The 16391-nt window shown below is 36.6% G+C and overlaps 2 protein-coding genes and 1 long non-coding RNA gene across 8 annotated transcripts in view; 1 reads left to right on the plus strand and 2 right to left on the minus strand.

Annotated features, from left to right (window-relative positions):
- Window positions 1-124: 124 nt before the first annotated feature.
- LOC105682126 (GTP cyclohydrolase 1) lies at window positions 125-16386 on the minus strand. Of its 3 annotated transcripts, none has more exons than XM_012394431.3 (6): window positions 12534-13152; window positions 11334-11579; window positions 7625-7834; window positions 4419-4584; window positions 2406-2522; window positions 125-1456 (listed from the first exon to the last, which is right to left on the minus strand). In XM_012394431.3, exons 2-6 carry the CDS (start codon window positions 11518-11520, stop codon window positions 1327-1329), a joined length of 810 nt encoding a protein of 269 aa, XP_012249854.1. In that variant the 5' UTR covers window positions 11521-11579; window positions 12534-13152; the 3' UTR covers window positions 125-1326. The 3 variants fall into 3 exon arrangements, with proteins under 3 accessions (XP_012249854.1, XP_024228428.1, XP_012249855.1); XM_024372660.2 differs by having other exon boundaries at window positions 11334-11624; window positions 12534-13148; XM_012394432.3 differs by lacking the exons at window positions 11334-11579; window positions 12534-13152 and adding an exon at window positions 16251-16386.
- The window catches only part of LOC100746205 (chromodomain-helicase-DNA-binding protein 1), a 32067-nt gene continuing 22191 nt past the window's right edge, over window positions 6516-16391 (minus strand). The window contains exon 20 of the mRNA XM_033324985.1: window positions 6516-6526. The gene's annotated coding sequence lies outside the window, so the exon portion shown is untranslated. The remainder of the gene's footprint in view (window positions 6527-16391) is intronic.
- On the plus strand, window positions 13337-15635 carry LOC105682127. Of its 4 annotated transcripts, none has more exons than XR_004460809.1 (3): window positions 13337-13484; window positions 13631-13761; window positions 13823-15635. It is a non-coding gene; the product is annotated as an uncharacterized LOC105682127 (long non-coding RNA). The 4 variants fall into 4 exon arrangements; XR_004460810.1 differs by having other exon boundaries at window positions 13952-15635; XR_004460811.1 differs by having other exon boundaries at window positions 13631-14515; window positions 14681-15632.

Genomic DNA, 16391 nt, shown 5'->3' on the forward strand with positions numbered 1-16391 from the left:
AAAAGTGAATGTGTTAAAACATTTCGAAGTTGTGCATTAATAATAATCATACATAATTCATTGAAAAAATTTCGCAATTTTTTCTATCGATTCTTTTAGATTCTTAAACGTTTTTCGGCACACATTGTATGGCTGAAAAATTGTGCGTCGAAACCACTGCTTTCTTTTACGAAATTTTTTATACATTCTTAATAAAGATTACAGAGATATAAATGTCAATCGAGTATTAAAATTCGTTAAGTAACGAGTAGTTGCACTTCTTTGATAAGACACTCAAAAATAGTAGAAGGAATCACGATAACAGAATGTAAAGACAAGTACGAAACTTTTTAAAACGTTTCGTGTTGTAAGACGTATGGCTGTTAACGTTTTACAAGCTGGAAACGGAAACGAAATCGGAGGAATTTATTATTTGTTCGCCGTGAGCATTTGCTTTCAAGATATAATAGGGCTAATCTGTGTTTCTCGATCAGCATGCTGCATCACGATGCGAACATTTTTTTACACAGAATCGCTAGTATAGAATCTAAAATACGTATTGTCACGAGTCACGAGGCCATTGGTTGAAAGCGTCCTGGCAATCGTTCAGTTCATGCCGATCGAAAAGCCTCGATTTCGGTATTTCATAAGTGCATTTTCATATTTGACGCAGTTGCATTACCGAAGGACGCCGAATCGAATGTTATTCGCCTATTTCCTGAATACATCAATAACATTACAAAAATATTTGCAAAGTATAACATTAATCGAACGGATAATTACAGCTGATCCAGCAGCATGGTAATGTTATTAATATGTTTTTAGTGAAGTTTCGGGTTCCCTTAAGGAAAATATCACACGCTTTCTCAAGCATATGCGTTGTCGTTTTGCGAAACGATCTGTAAGTTCCTTTTTTCTCTCACGTACTAGAAGTATTACCAGCAGTTTGTAGAACTTACGTAAAGTTTCGGTATGTAACTACCATATTGTCTCTGTGTCATTCGATCAGCAGTTTAAGAACGCCTTGTTCAAAGACGTCTTAGACAACATCGTCCAATCTGTGTTATTAGTCGTTCCGTTACGATAACTATGGTCGACAGTTAATCCTGTTAATTTTTTATAACGTTGGCGCATACAAAATAATGTTTTCCTTAAAAAAATAAAAGGAATGTTACAAAGAAGCTTGCCGTCAAATCAACAATTGTCTTTTCTTTTTTGGACGACTTTTGTAGTGAGGTAGCAGTATGACAAAAACGTTTGAACAAGAATCGTATCGGGGCCATTCTAGACTGGTCCCTTGGCCAATAACGAAAAAGATATATGCTTCGACGGTCCGATGAAAGAAGTTTATTTGTTGTGGATCAAATTAAGGAATTCCTCGCGAGTCTTTGGATCGTCCCGGAACACGCCGAGCATCGTTGACGTAACCGTCTTGCTGTTTATTTTCTGAACTCCTCTCATTACCATACACATGTGCCTGTAACGTAAACAAAGTATTTTTAAGTTATTCACTGCTGCTATATATCGAATAATTATTCATGTCTCACCGTTAAAATTGACAGTAATTAATACACTATGTATATATTAAACGGAATTTGAAATTTCGCTATAATCTATGTTAACAAAGATACTGTTATCTAATGGGCAAGAAATAAAATAAATACTATAATCAAGATACGTTACGTTGTACATTTTAAACACAATCTACGTTCGTTCTAATGTACATACTTAATCTCGGAGTTGCGAAAAAAGTATTGGTACTAAAACCGGTTGGTAATCTTTTTATTAGTTTCCTCATTTTTGTAAGCTCTCAAGGCGACGCTTAACATTTAATCGACATAGTTTTTTAATTACCAATTATTCAAGCACCATCGCTCTCTTTTTCCCTCCCACTGAACCTGTTTTTCCTCTTTTGTTGCACGCAAGTTAGGTAATTCGTTCGCAATTTATGATTACGTTGATTATGTATAACACAAATTATGATATTTGAATTATTGAACATTCGGTATACGTAATTTAGATGATCATTAACGATTGCAACTCCTTATTTCATATTACAGATACATCCTGTTCACAAGAATCTTAATTGATTTGTTCGCAGCTAGTACACGATCGAATCGTTACGTGAACGATTTATACATAATTATTAAACGCCTTTATGTATACGTTCTTAAGTATGGAATGAAGCGTTTTCTATTGAGTGATAGCACCTTGTTAGTACAAGGTCGTATTCCTATATACGATTAATCCTTGCGAAAACTATTGCTCAAGATCCGAGCGTATTGGAACGAAACCGAAGGCAATATAAAAATACGAAGAAAATATCTTGCCAGCCTACGTCTATCATATTTCTTTGCTCTGTTCAATTGTAAGTTTATTATAAGAATAGCGAATGAATTTTTTTCGTTAAATTAAAAAATACGTACACTCCTTCGACGACCACAGCCACTCCCGCTGGTTGCACCGCTTTCGTTACAGCTAATGCAATTTGTTTGGTAAGACGTTCTTGAACCTGAAGTCGTCGGCTGAAGACCTCTACGATTCTGTAAGAAATCAGACAGGAAAACAGAGATGAATATAGTAGAAAAGATTTGGCTATTAAAAAGGGAAAAGGAAAGAATAAAGATATAAAGAAGACGACTTTACATAGAACGTAATATGGAATAAAGGATAGGTAACGAAAAGTGAAAGTTCCTGCTACGACCCTGGCTCGAATGTCTGAAAATCTACTAGTTGCTTACCGTTTGAAGGCTAATGTTAAGTTCATAACATTTAACAAGTAAGTGGACACCGGTCGATTAAGTCTAGCAATGCGTGAAAGTGGTCGGCGTGCCAACGATCGGCGTATTCTTTTCTTCTCGCTTTAATATTCCTCTAATCAAGGCCGATAACTATTGCCGGCTATTACCGCCGATGCAATTTGTTATCGCGAAATTGTGAAATGCGATATCACAGTATTGCTTATTATTTTAATTAAGTTTTATCTATCAACATTTTAACGAATCTTTTTGCACCATGATCATGACCACGTAAAAATATCGAACTAAATTCGATAACGAAACTGTTTATACCGAATAAAATAATTTTTATTATTTTTAATAGTTATTTTAATGATCTACGAGAATCGATCTAAGAGCGAATCCGTCTAATCGCGTTTAAGCGAGAACAGTGCAGTATCTCATAACGGCTCGAAGTTATTGAAAAAACTCAGCACGTTTCCTTCCTTTTATTTCATGGGGTTTGTTGCGTGCTATGATTGTCGTGAAAAACCCGCGGAATTCCCGTGCAGGCCCTCACAGGTCGCTCCGTACTCTCAAGTGCCGGTAACGTAGGGGTGATCAGAATAATTTTCACAAATCATATTCTTCAGCTTCTTACAAGCTCAAATGCATAAACAACCGATTCGTGTGCTCCTCCCCTCTCAACAACCCTCGTATGAGGGACTATGAAAACCTCATCTCGAGTAGTTTAGATTTAGCGTACATCGATACCTCCACGTTATCGGAGTGGATCATATCAGACCATCGGACTATCATTTGAGGGAAAAGTCCTGAGTCTCTGCTCACTGACAGGCAGCTACTAATGACGAGGTAAATGCTTCATGGCTTCATAAAGTTAGAATTTCTTAGATTTATAAACATAAACGTGTACAGACATACAGAAGACATAAACGTTAGAAACTATAAATGAGTACAAGAATAATAACATAAATTTTGAATATAGGATGAGCATAAGGAGAAATTCTGACTTGGTATCTAAAATGTTACATATGATAAAACGTGCGTAACAAAAAACAAAGAAAGACCCGAAGCGGTATTCTTGTGTCTACGTTGTCTTGATGTATCATACGTTACAACGTAAACGTGTAGGGAATGCCGAGATGAATATCGATTAATATATCAAAAAATATATGGTTCTATTCAAAAAAGTGGAATTGAGCTTAAAATCTGCCCTGTAAAAAAATGATTTGCGCCATAATATGTCATCCTTCGAATCGATCGACTTTCGTTAAAACAGTTTTTTTAATAACTTCAACTCCTTATGAGATATTCCACTGTTCTCACTTAAGCGAAACAGACTGTAGAATACAGCATGTAATAATTCCTATATGAAGTTAATTATGTCGACTATGATCAAGTTCGTTAATCTCTGAAGGAGGCTCGCTTTAATTACGTCAAAAATAAATCAGTACGTATCGGTTAATAGCGTTAATAAAACGTCGCGCAATGATGACAGTTCAATCAACGCGATTTAATTGATCGCTGGTACAAATAATCTAGCATCAATTAATCTCCATTTCCGCGAGACAAGATATTAGCTGTCTTAATCTGACGAACGATTCAGCTGCTCTCACGGGATTCAATTGCACCAGCACGATGTCTCGTGTTAATTCAATTTACGATAAACGCTGCCTTCTAGTAAAGAAAATTCCTCGTTACCTGGCCAATTTGCTCAGCCCAAGGATCTTCTTGCATGGTAGGTAGCCGATCGAGACTTTTCCGTAGAACGGTACCAAGTGATGCTCGCACATGGAGAACATCTCGATATCCTTCACTACAACCATCTCGTCGTGATCTTCATCGTATATCGCGTCGTTTATAACGTCTGGAATAAATATGTAAATATTATAAAAAGATCACAGGAAAGAAACATGATAAATATATATTCCGTAGCACTTGGGTGAAGTAATTACAACGTTATGTTACGATTAAGCAAAATTAGAATTATAACGTCATACAATTGAATATTAAAATAACCTGTTGATTCCAAAGGTGTAAATTCTTTAAAAACAGTTGACCAGTGATAAGTTCCGTGAAACTGGATGATAATACTAGGACGAACAACGTTTTTATATTTAGTTTCAAAAACCAAATAAAAGGATAGCTTTGATAACACGCGATTGATTGATAACGCAATGGATTGCAAACCTGTTCTTTCGTGATTTATCGCGTTGACTTATCCTCCCGCAGCCTTCGTATGTATATAAAAAAAAAAAAAAAAAAAAAAAAAAAAAAAAGATATTGCATGAAAAAATCTTGTATATATATTTATTTATATATTTCGTTTACTGAGATCGCGTGATCGTTACACAATTTTAATGACTCCGTTGGCGCAAAAAACAACCAACCTTGTACAAAGGTGGGAAAATGGTTGTCGTTTAAATTGTTCTGCGAAAGAACATCTTGCACGTGGGTTAAGGTCCTCGCGATCCTAGCTGTGATTTACTCGATATTGACCTACTTACTACAACATTCGTACTAGTGATGGTGTATAGGTATGAATCGGTGGTTGGTAGGTGTCGGTGGGAAATGGAGGGTGCTCTCCACGGTTTCCACGGCAACCTTAACAAGAAACACCTTCACAATGACCGGCAATGATGAAACGAATTCGCGCCCCGGTTAACCAAGTGTATTTTTCCATACGTAATAAGATGCTCCTGTCCGCTGTAAAGAAAGATATTGCATGAAAAAATCTTGTATATATATTTATTTATATATTTCGTTTACTGAGATCGCGTGATCGTTACACAATTTTAATGACTCCGTTGGCGCAAAAAACAACCAACCTTGTACAAAGGTGGGAAAATGGTTGTCGTTTAAATTGTTCTGCGAAAGAACATCTTGCACGTGGGTTAAGGTCCTCGCGATCCTAGCTGTGATTTACTCGATATTGACCTACTTACTACAACATTCGTACTAGTGATGGTGTATAGGTATGAATCGGTGGTTGGTAGGTGTCGGTGGGAAATGGAGGGTGCTCTCCACGGTTTCCACGGCAACCTTAACAAGAAACACCTTCACAATGACCGGCAATGATGAAACGAATTCGCGCCCCGGTTAACCAAGTGTATTTTTCCATACGTAATAAGATGCTCCTGTCCGCTGTAAATAAATGACCCCTCGAAACCTTTTAACGTGACGAAACAATGATATATAAATTCCAAACGCTTTGGCGGTGGAAATTCATTTCAACGAGCTTTTACGTGCACACCTCCATTTCTATACTAGACTAAACTCGAGCAATTTCCTCTCTTCTATACGAGCTACCTTTGAAGGAGATGCTGAAAGCGTACAGTTTAATTTTTCCACCTGGTGATCTGACGCGATCAACCTTCGACCGAGATTTGTGTTATCGATCAAAACAACTATGCAGAATATTATTAACCAAATGGAGCATCATCGATCCGATAGTTTTTATATATTTTTTTTTATTGGCAACCTTTATCTGACAACAGTGGAATCATCGAAAAAGGGAAAGTGCAATCGCAAACATATGGCACAGAAACGTCAGACAACAGGCTATATCGATTTTGACATTGTATTTGTAGAACCATGTGTTATATGCAATATCTTTTGCGTGGTATAATCTAGAATTAACTATCACGTTAATTATCGTTAATTAGAGTATCAGTGCATTAAAACAGGTAGTAGCACTTAAACATGATTTTGACTCGATCGTTGCTCACGATCCTACAAAAATAAATCAACGAAGAACAGAGGATTAATGGTTTCATGGAATGTATACTATAGATATACCACTATATGTCCTGATACATTATCGATAAGAATGGAAGGTAAAGGGAACTTATTATAGGGGAATGGTTCCGTAGGAGTTGGTGGTGGGTGACTAAAAGAGAGCGTGGGTTGAGCTTTCGTAGGAAAGTGCTCTGGACTCGTTTCAAATTCACTGGGGCGAGTAGAACTGCCGTTAACCAGGCTTATCTCGAGGGCAGTTGCACTCTAGGTGGATGGAGAGCTAAGTCGAAATGAATTAAAGGGACACCACCACCTGTAGCTGCTGTTTCACCTACATCAACGTTGTGTTAGATCGTACTATTTATCGAGAGCCATTTCGTACAAGCGAAAGTAAAATATAAAAACGGATTATATAGCGCATCAATTAGATCAATTCGACGGATTCTCGACATGACTAACAAATTGTTTCTTAATTAAGATTCTAATATAAATTATAAGTTATATACGTATATCCGAATAATACAATATTATGTGGAGGAAATAAATTGAAATTTAGATATCGAATTAAAGCGGTATATCAGGGCATCTTTAATGGGCATGTCGCTTTTACTTTACTTGGCTATTCGTGGAATCATAATTACCGGGGAGCAGCAGCATTTCTACGCGATACGCGACAAATGGAAGAGAAAGATGAAAGGTATTTTCTTCGAGTCGCTGTACGTTCCTGAGACCCATTTATATCACGAGCTTTACGCCTTCTTTTTTTCGAATTGTACTTAAGACTTCCTCTCTTTTCCCCTGTGACGGATCTCGAGTAACTCGAAGGAGGGAGGAAAGAAATGGACGGCACTTTCCTCGAGTGGGTATATTCATGGTTTTATCTGTTCTATCGACCCTATACCTTAAGAGAATCATGATTAAATGGCCGTATTATTTTCAGTAAGATAAAAGATCTTTTATGATTAGAAAATCGGACGACTTCTTATCTGATTTATGGAAAATTACGTTATATTATATTCTCTTATCTTTACCTAGTTATTTTATTTTTCGTTCCTATTGTACGATATCTTTTTATTCTTAATTATTTAATTATTTTCGTTCAACTTATTTCCTCGTACATTTCTTATACAAGGTAATAAAAACGTGATAGCCAATGATAAGTGACTTACCATCGATGCTTTGATCGTAACCTTTGGTGAAAAACAGCATGGCTTTCGCAGCACGTTCCGGAGTCTTTAAAAGACCTGGTCGATCAGGATCCTCGCCAAGTGAGCTCAAAAGTAGCTTGTAACTCCGTGACATTTCCGGAAGTAGAGCCTCGCGCGTGGGTGGCCTATGGTCTAGCTCCAAATCGTGATGAAAGGTACATTTTTCATGTCCTGGTAAAGCAAACACTTTAAAGTATCTCTATCAACTGTTCATCGTACTTTTCAATGTTTATTAAATTCACTGAACTCTATTTAAATTTAATTTTATCTCGCATATACGTAAACGTCAATGTTTACTAGATCCTGTTCTTGGCGATTATGAAACCTGATTTCATTTTTTTAAACATCATCGTTATCGTTGGCAATGACCCGCGCTGACGGAAGACTCACGATTCGATAGGTTTGCTCGCGTGTGATAACGAAGAACAAATTTGTTGCCTTCCTATGAGAAGCACATATTCGATATTGATAACAAGTACAAGCACGTATTTGCTATTTTTAATACATGCTACGATAAGTCTGCCAGCAAACACCTGTTCGCAAATTTTGACGAACAAAGATTTTTCTAATGCGTCTTTTGTCTCTCGATACTCTTTGCAAAGTATAGAAGAAGGTGCGCAATAAGATTTCTAGACAAAGACACGATCGATCGGCAAACAAAGTTGAATCACGAGTTTCACGGATACAAGTTTAATAAAAGTAGATGTCTAACAAAGTGACACGATTTTAATTGGCAAGTGGAACAAATCAAAGGAACAACATAAAAGGAATTAATAACGTAATAACGAAACGTAACGTAAGGCAACCTTAATCCGTGCTTATTACTTTGGACCAGTTCTTTTTTTCTTCTTCCTCGCTTCCTTTAACGGGTACGAAACATTGTATATTCATAAACGTTAAATGTTTCCATTCACGATTAGCATAACGCTTTAATTCACATTCGCAAATGTAGATCGATCGATGGATCGATCGTCCGGCGAGGGTCCCACGCTACTCTTCGAACGATGCCTGTAATATTCCAAAGTGTTCTGATCCACGACGAGGTTTGTCGTTGACGGTCGTCTTGCATGCATTGCCGAACTTATTGCATAACGATTAACGATGGCGTTACATCAAGCAGAAGGCGAGATTTCTATCGATAGCCATAATTTATCACTTGTATAACGCTTCATTCGCGAGCAATCTAGAACGTATTAAATTAAAGAGAATCAGTTCTCGGGACTTCTCTCGGCATAGATTTGTTCTTGCAAGCGCGGTAGATAGAATCTAACACTGGAATTGACGTATTCAAGATGGAAAACTAAGTTAAACCATGCTCTTGCTAATGAACGGTATCGCGTAATTCAATCGAGTAACGGCACTGCTCCAATACGCTGTATCAATATGCACGCATATTGTACGCATTCCTGGAAATTGGTAGCCAGGTTCAACTTTATTACACGTACGTGATATAGTTACGTTAGTTATCATGAATCGCATGATTTTTGTTTTATAGAAGGCTAAATATCGATTCGATAACTATACGCTGAATTACGAGGGCAGACTGAGAAGTTTCCAGAATGACAATGACAGTAAGACAAATAAAGCAAATCTTAGCGCGGATGCCGCAAACTTTTCAATCTGCTCCTGTAAATAGACGAACGTTAATGTTTCCAAATTCGGTAAATTGAGTTAATTATTAACGCTTTGGTTCTATTTGATTTAATCAACATTTTTCGTAATCTTAAGACCTTTTCCCGAGAAAGGAAATTAAAGAAGGTTTAACAAGAAAGAGATATTATTACGAAACATAGCACACGTTGCTTTGCACTCTACAGCAGAGGTGGCCAACTTCATTATATAATACATGACGACTATTTTTCTTAAAAATGTGTTCGCGATCTACCTATTAAAATCTTCACGTTTAACACATTCGAACATGTGCCTTGTGTACTAATAAATGAAAAAGAGAGAAGAGGTATTAAACGAACATGGCATTTTATTAATATTAATATTTACTAACAAGTCGACCGACCGATCGTGGTCCACTTGTTGGCCATTCCTACAGCACGTACGACACTTCGTTATTATGTAAATATTGATCTCTTCAATATTTACGATTATGTGGAAAGATCGCACGTGCAAAAACCCATCGATTCTTCGTAATCTATTTTAGCGAGCAAAGATATTATATTTGGAAGAAATCGAAGAAGCAGGAAAGCAAATACACGAAAGCAGCGATTGAAAGATCATCGACGCACGTTTTATTCAAAACGATGAAGTCATTCTTGTTTCTAAAGTTATAAATTCGTGGCGAATGAAAGTGTACGAAATTATGTCAACCTTTTTCACCGAAAAATAAAAGATGCTCTCCGTTCCTTCAGAAAGTTGATAGTCGCGTTACGAGGGATCGTACATTCGTAACATTACAGTTATGAGTTACGTTCCATCATAACTGTACCCCAACAGTTCCCAGGGTCTTTTATCATTTTACGATCAGCAGGTTACAGTTGACCTGGAAACGGGAACTATGACCACAGTGCTCTCCAAATCTTTGTCACGGATCACGGTTTGATCAATGACAGCGACGCTGCCCGAAATAAAATTAAAAGTCGGTGAGATGACCGAGATTAGACTAACAACAATGGAGAGTGGAGAATAAAACGAGCATCAGGTGTATGAATGTTTTGTCACGGTCCTTAATACGTAAATGATACCGTAACGTAATTCCCTCTTTTTCTTCCTTCTTCTTTTTACGGAAAGTGCAACAGGCTACGGTTACTTATGTTCGTGCAATCGATTAGGCACGCAATTAACGGCAGAAGATTCCGTCGTTTTGAGAAAATTGAAATAATTGTTCTTCGAATTTGCAGATAAAGCGCATAACAGAGTTAATAACGATCAATGTTACAGAAAAATTTAATGGCGCGTTGCTGCAATTTACGGAGCGTAGATAATATCAAAACCTGAATGGAAATTGTTCAATTATCACAAATATCCAAGTCAACAAAGTAGCTGCCACTTGTTGTAACAAGTATATCTAATAGCTCGATGGAAAAAGAAGCATTCCAAATTTTCCAATCAAAAAACGTCTGATCCGGCAAAGTTGTAAAGTCTCGAATCTGGGACCCTTTGCACGATCAACGTTGCGAATGAAATTTAACGAATCAGGTGTTACAGATTCTTGCTACTAAAGCAGTGTTACACAGTAACAGGTTTTATTGGCAATGAAGTAGAACTTTTATAAATCGCAAACCCTACGCGACATAAAAATGTATCTAATGTCGAAGAAGATAAATCTATAGCCTATCAGTTAACTATAACGCAAGTAGACTATAATGCAAGGTGGCCCTGGAGAAACGATTTTGTGTATCTATCTAATTTATACAACTTTCAAACGATTATTTATCGTATGAACATTCCCGTTCCATCTATTACGCAAAGTACCAGCACGAGAACTGCCTTTCAGCTAATAGGTTTCGCTATGTAATAATAACGTATATATGTTATATTATTTAACTCGAAAATTTGTAAATTCAAATGAACTTCGTAGCCGACTAATCGTGGTAACACGATAACATTCGTCGCATTCCACGGTTCGTTACTTGTTTTTAATCTCGGAAATTTCCTGTGACGCGAACGTGGCAAAATCCCTAATCGGAGGACTGCTAATCATACATGGAAACGATACCTGGCGTGGTGGAAGTTCGTGGAGTTCTGGGCGTCCCCGGTACATCCAAATTGCTCTCCTCGACGCTCTCCGACCAGGAAACAGTTCTTATTGGTCCCGGCTTTTTTATTTTCATCTTGTGGTCGTCTTCGTCGTCGTATATACTTAGGTCCTTGATTTTCGCGCACTGATTGGAAATCCCGTTCATGACTGCGTCTTCCGATCCTGTTCGCCACTCGAACTATAGTAGCAATAGTAAGACGGCCTCTTCTCAATCCGATAGATGATCGATCAATGAGGAACACAAACGCTCTATCAAAATTGGTTGAAGGTGTTTTTCAAACGAATGGCACACAGCAAGCAGAAAGTAAACGTAATAAACGGTAGAGAATCGAAGCGATTGACGCTAAACGTGCCGAGTTTATAATAATAATTGTATTATTAAATTATTTACTAATACACATACACATCGCCGCAATAGTGGTTTAAATTCGTCGAATCGTGGTAAAAAGAGAATCTGTTCCATTTTTAATTCTGGAATGTTGATAATTGATACTTCGTTAATTGGCCACCGTTACCCCCACCAGTTCTTGGAACTGACTTGGAAGAGCCTCTGATATTACGTATGTAAAATAAATAGATGTGTCAGGTATATATACCGGGTAATTATTGCGACGGTGAATGAGTATTGCCACTTTCTATTGTAGGAATACTTTTGTTGACGAGGAAATATCGTTCTGTCGTTTGACAAGAGACTCCTTCTTTAAGGATTGTGGAACCACGTAACAAATGACGCGCGATTTTCTCTTAATGCCTCTAAGTATTTCAATATGAATTTCGAAGCAATTTGAAACTTCTAAAATATCAAATATGATTTTATGTTTAAAATTTTTTAGTCCCGATGATTTTTAAATCTTGTGTCTTGACAGAGTTCGAGTCTGTTTTACATTTTCGTGACTCATATAAAATATCGAAGATAGAACACACTGTACAGATAAAATATAATATATATTAAGATGTATTAAGATTTATACAAGTACAGAGACTTTCAAGATTTATCAAGTTTCTCAAAAGCTTTAAATATCAAATCATATTGAAAGCGATTCAAAGTGTTTCAGCACATCCTCTACCACGTGATTCACGAACAATACGCGTGTTATGTGTATAGTACTCGGCAAGTTTCAGCGAATCGGGTTCTACCATCAAACTGATGAAACTTACTCGCAGTCGGATTGACTCTGTCGGTTCACGTGCACCCCTTGGATGTTCGTCGAACACCGGTACGAAAAAAGTGAAACGTCGTTAAAAACGTCCGACGTCGCTTTCCCAAGATTAAACGTTCGTACTCATGAGAGAACAATCGCGAATATTATTATATTCTTTAGACAAAATGAACGAAAACGAAAGGGGAAATAAAGGAATGAGACAGGTTTGAAACACGGGAGAAGACAGAAATAAGAAAATAAAAAAGAGAGTGGTCAACGAGTCCGAAAGGAAAGAGAAACGACCGCGAACTCGCTCGGTTAAGTGACGCAGTGTGACTGAACCGACGGAACTGTGGAGAGTACGAATGTTCCCTATGGTTCTTCCGTCTCTATCTCTTTCCCCCTCTGTCTTTGTTCCGCCCTAATCGCACCGTGTCTCCGTCTCTCTTTTTCCCAACAAGTACTTTTTTCCCTCTCGTTTTTTTTTTTTAACCTTTATTTCGTTTTATGTAGAAAACTGTAGTGACCGTAGCCGTTGAAGCGTGGTATCACTACTCGACCCCCAAAAAGCAAATTCTCGCGACTGATGAGCAAAATCTCGCGTCACGTTCAGTATATATCGGGAGAATGCAAGTACTGCACGGTGAGAGTGACATAGAAGTGAGAATACCTCCCTCCAAGCGAACGATCCTCCCGCTACAGCGTTCGAGAGGGAAATACCCAACTTTGCCCGGACTACACACTGCGAGATGTGCAGTGTCGAGTGACAAGTAGCGCCTCGCCATAGGAAAGTGTCGAGATATCCGTAACTTGCGATTGCGAGGTCGACATGGCACACGGTTACGCTTTTAGCGTGCAAAGATACCGTGAGAATTATCGTTTCTAGATACATATAATTAAGATTCACAATGAAACATACTAAATGAAAATGATATAGAGCTGCAATGATATTAGTGAAACAGTAAAGGTAACCCCTTCCATTGTCAAGCATATAATTTTCCAAGATATTTTTGCACAGATTAAGAACCTCGAGTCATTTTCAGAGCCATCAATATCAATTTGGAATTATGTATTTCTTTCGAGAGTACGAATTCTAATCTTTAACAATTACAGGTCAACTTTTACTAATTATCGTTTGAGCAGAGGGGACTTAATACCGCAGGAATATAAATTTATTAAATAACTTCCATTAATATGTATAGCTTCTTAACTCTAAAATAACCAGCTTTTATAGTGAAGATAAAGTAGGTATATTTTCCGATCTTAATAAAAATCAACACTAATTTGCTTATATAATGTTCTTAGTTATTGCAAGATAAAAAAGAAAAGTAAAATCCATCGCCACAAGCATTTTGATTTTTCTATGGTTTAATTTATGATTGCACGATACATAGATACATATATTGTACTCATCTAATATCGGAGTAACCACAGATTGATTACAAGGAAAATTTATGATAGAGCAACAGGAAAGCACAGAAGGAAAGGAAACACTATCCTTTATGGGTTTTCAGAACGCGAGTCAGAATTTACGTCATTGTGATTTCCAAGAGACCGGTTCCTCGGTACTGATCTTTCTTAGTACACGTTTTACGCGTACGTCAAACACCAATTTCGCGAGATCATACTTAATTTTGACTTTTATACATTCTATCTTCTCTACGTAAGCATCATGAAAGATGCACAACTCGAAGAAACCTATATATTTTTATTTCCTATTTATCAAGACATTCCTAAAACGCTATGGAAATATAGTAGAGTTATTATGAAAACACACGTATAATCGTCATTTTCAGATGCAAGCGATGACCTTGAAAACAGCGACATAACAAGATCTCGATAGCCCTATAAGTACTGTTGGTAATTAATAGCGACAATGATAAAAGCGATGGTGGTCGCATGCAACTGGCCATTCCCTGTTTCAGTAATTAAGTTTCAACGTCGATGAGGTTATCATGATATTCCGGCTAGGCTATTAGTCTACAAGGGGACCTGAAGGTGGAATGAGTAAAGTTACTATACGTCTATTATAGTTTGTGATAATATATTAGAATCCGTTAACTGACTAGCAAGTTACATATGACTTACACTTACTTATTGCCTCCTACTCGTTACTTGTTCTATTCTCCTACTATTTCTGTTAATTGTACAATACTTTTACAGGACTGCCTTTCGAACTACGCTTTTTTAAAATAAGGAACTATGACAAAAATAAATTATGATTAATAAGTTAGTCAATTCAAGCTGCAATGACATTGTACCTATATATATATATATATATGTATCGAAAAGTATACTTTAAACGAGTCTTTGCAGTTTGCATTACTGAATGAATAAAGCATAAATCTTTGTTTTATCTAAACGATCTACGCGAAAAAATAATGCGTTGGCTCATATTATTTTCTATACGACGATAGCGTATCTATCGAACTGTACAAAAGCGCGCAAAGTTACATTTCTCGTCCGTATTCATAGTTGCACTACTGAAACTCGTCTGATTGTGAGATCAATTGACCTTCACTACTTGCAATCAATACAAAGCTGCTGTTGGTACATCGCGAAGTATCTGACATCCCAAAAACCTCGCTGAATATGTTCAACGAAACGATAAAATTTCGCCTTGTTACAAGAGTCTACTTGAAATCCATGAAGAAGGAAAATACTCTCGACGTTCCATTGTGCGGATTTTATTAACGTTCGTCTAACGATTTAACGAGCGTGAAGCTTTTTGCACCGGTTTAGAGGTTGCGTTATAAAGAGGGAAAAACTAAAGGAAAGGCGACGTATAGAAAACTAAAGTGTATCGGTGAAGAATTCGAGGTCATTCTCATGTAACAACAACAGCGAATCAATGCCAGAGGAATGTACGATGATAGGCACGCGAAGAATGGATCTACCCCGAATCATTTAAGCATAGAGTCATAAAAGCGAGAGCTCTCTAGCAAAAATCACTGTTCCATCATAATTTACTTCTTTATGTAATAGCAATAGATAGGAGATAATCAATACAATATCTTTCTTTTAATAATTATTTTAATTATTTAAAAATCGATCTCGGAGATAGTAAGATTTCATTTCTACAAATGATAATTTTTAAATAAATAATAAACAGTAAGGACCTATATTTTGTGATATCGTGAACCAGAAACTCTATATCCAAGTTCTTTGCTCTATCTTAATACCGCATGCTTTACCCTAATACAAAGTATAGAGTACGCAGATACTTGATATGATTATATAGTCTCATGTCGATATCGACGATATCGTTTTATCGTTATTTAATATGATTGGCAAATATAAATCTATTATAACATGACATCGAGCCGTATGCTGAAAAGAAATGCAATGAATATGAGAAGATATAATCCCTCATAGATGTTATGTACTCGTTCTAGTCTAATAATTGAGGAAGTCGCGATGAAATTAAAAAGTCATGATAAATTCTAACTAACATATCTATGTGTATATGTGTGCAATGGCTATTAATTTATAATTAATTCATAATGCTTGTAATTACAAGCATTTACAAGCATTTAATTTCTATTCCGTTTATAAGACCGATTCCATGTCCAATACACTTTTTATCATTAAAGTATTAAACAAAAGAATAACTGAACTTAAAATGTTAATAAACTCTGCAAAAGTAAATATAAGGTTTACAACTTTATGTAGATATAAAGAGTTCAGTGAATTGGTAGAAATACAAAAATTACGATATTAACATGATACTTACCGCTTTTTGCTATGCAATTCATTTTATCTCTAAGATGATCTTCGATGTATTTCTTCATGAAAATCGAGGATTACTTATGCAGGACTTATATTCTTTAAAAAATAAAAGAAAGATTAATGTTTTCTCTGTACAATTTCTATG

Source organism: Bombus impatiens, unplaced genomic scaffold (assembly GCF_000188095.3).
Source record: "Bombus impatiens unplaced genomic scaffold, BIMP_2.2 scf_0089, whole genome shotgun sequence".
Classification (NCBI taxonomy): domain Eukaryota; kingdom Metazoa; phylum Arthropoda; class Insecta; order Hymenoptera; family Apidae; genus Bombus; species Bombus impatiens.

Bases quoted from the DNA above. Each gene is read 5' to 3' on its own strand.
- LOC105682126 (XM_012394431.3), bottom strand. From the start codon at position 11,520: ATGAACGGGATTTCCAATCAGTGCGCGAAAATCAAGGACCTAAGTATA. The intron at 7,835-11,333 runs GTATCGTTTCCA...TTGCTTTACCAG, and splicing joins ACGAACTTCCACCACGCCAG to GACATGAAAAATGTACCTTT. The intron at 4,585-7,624 runs GTAAGTCACTTA...TATTTATTCCAG, and splicing joins TTACGATCAAAGCATCGATG to ACGTTATAAACGACGCGATA.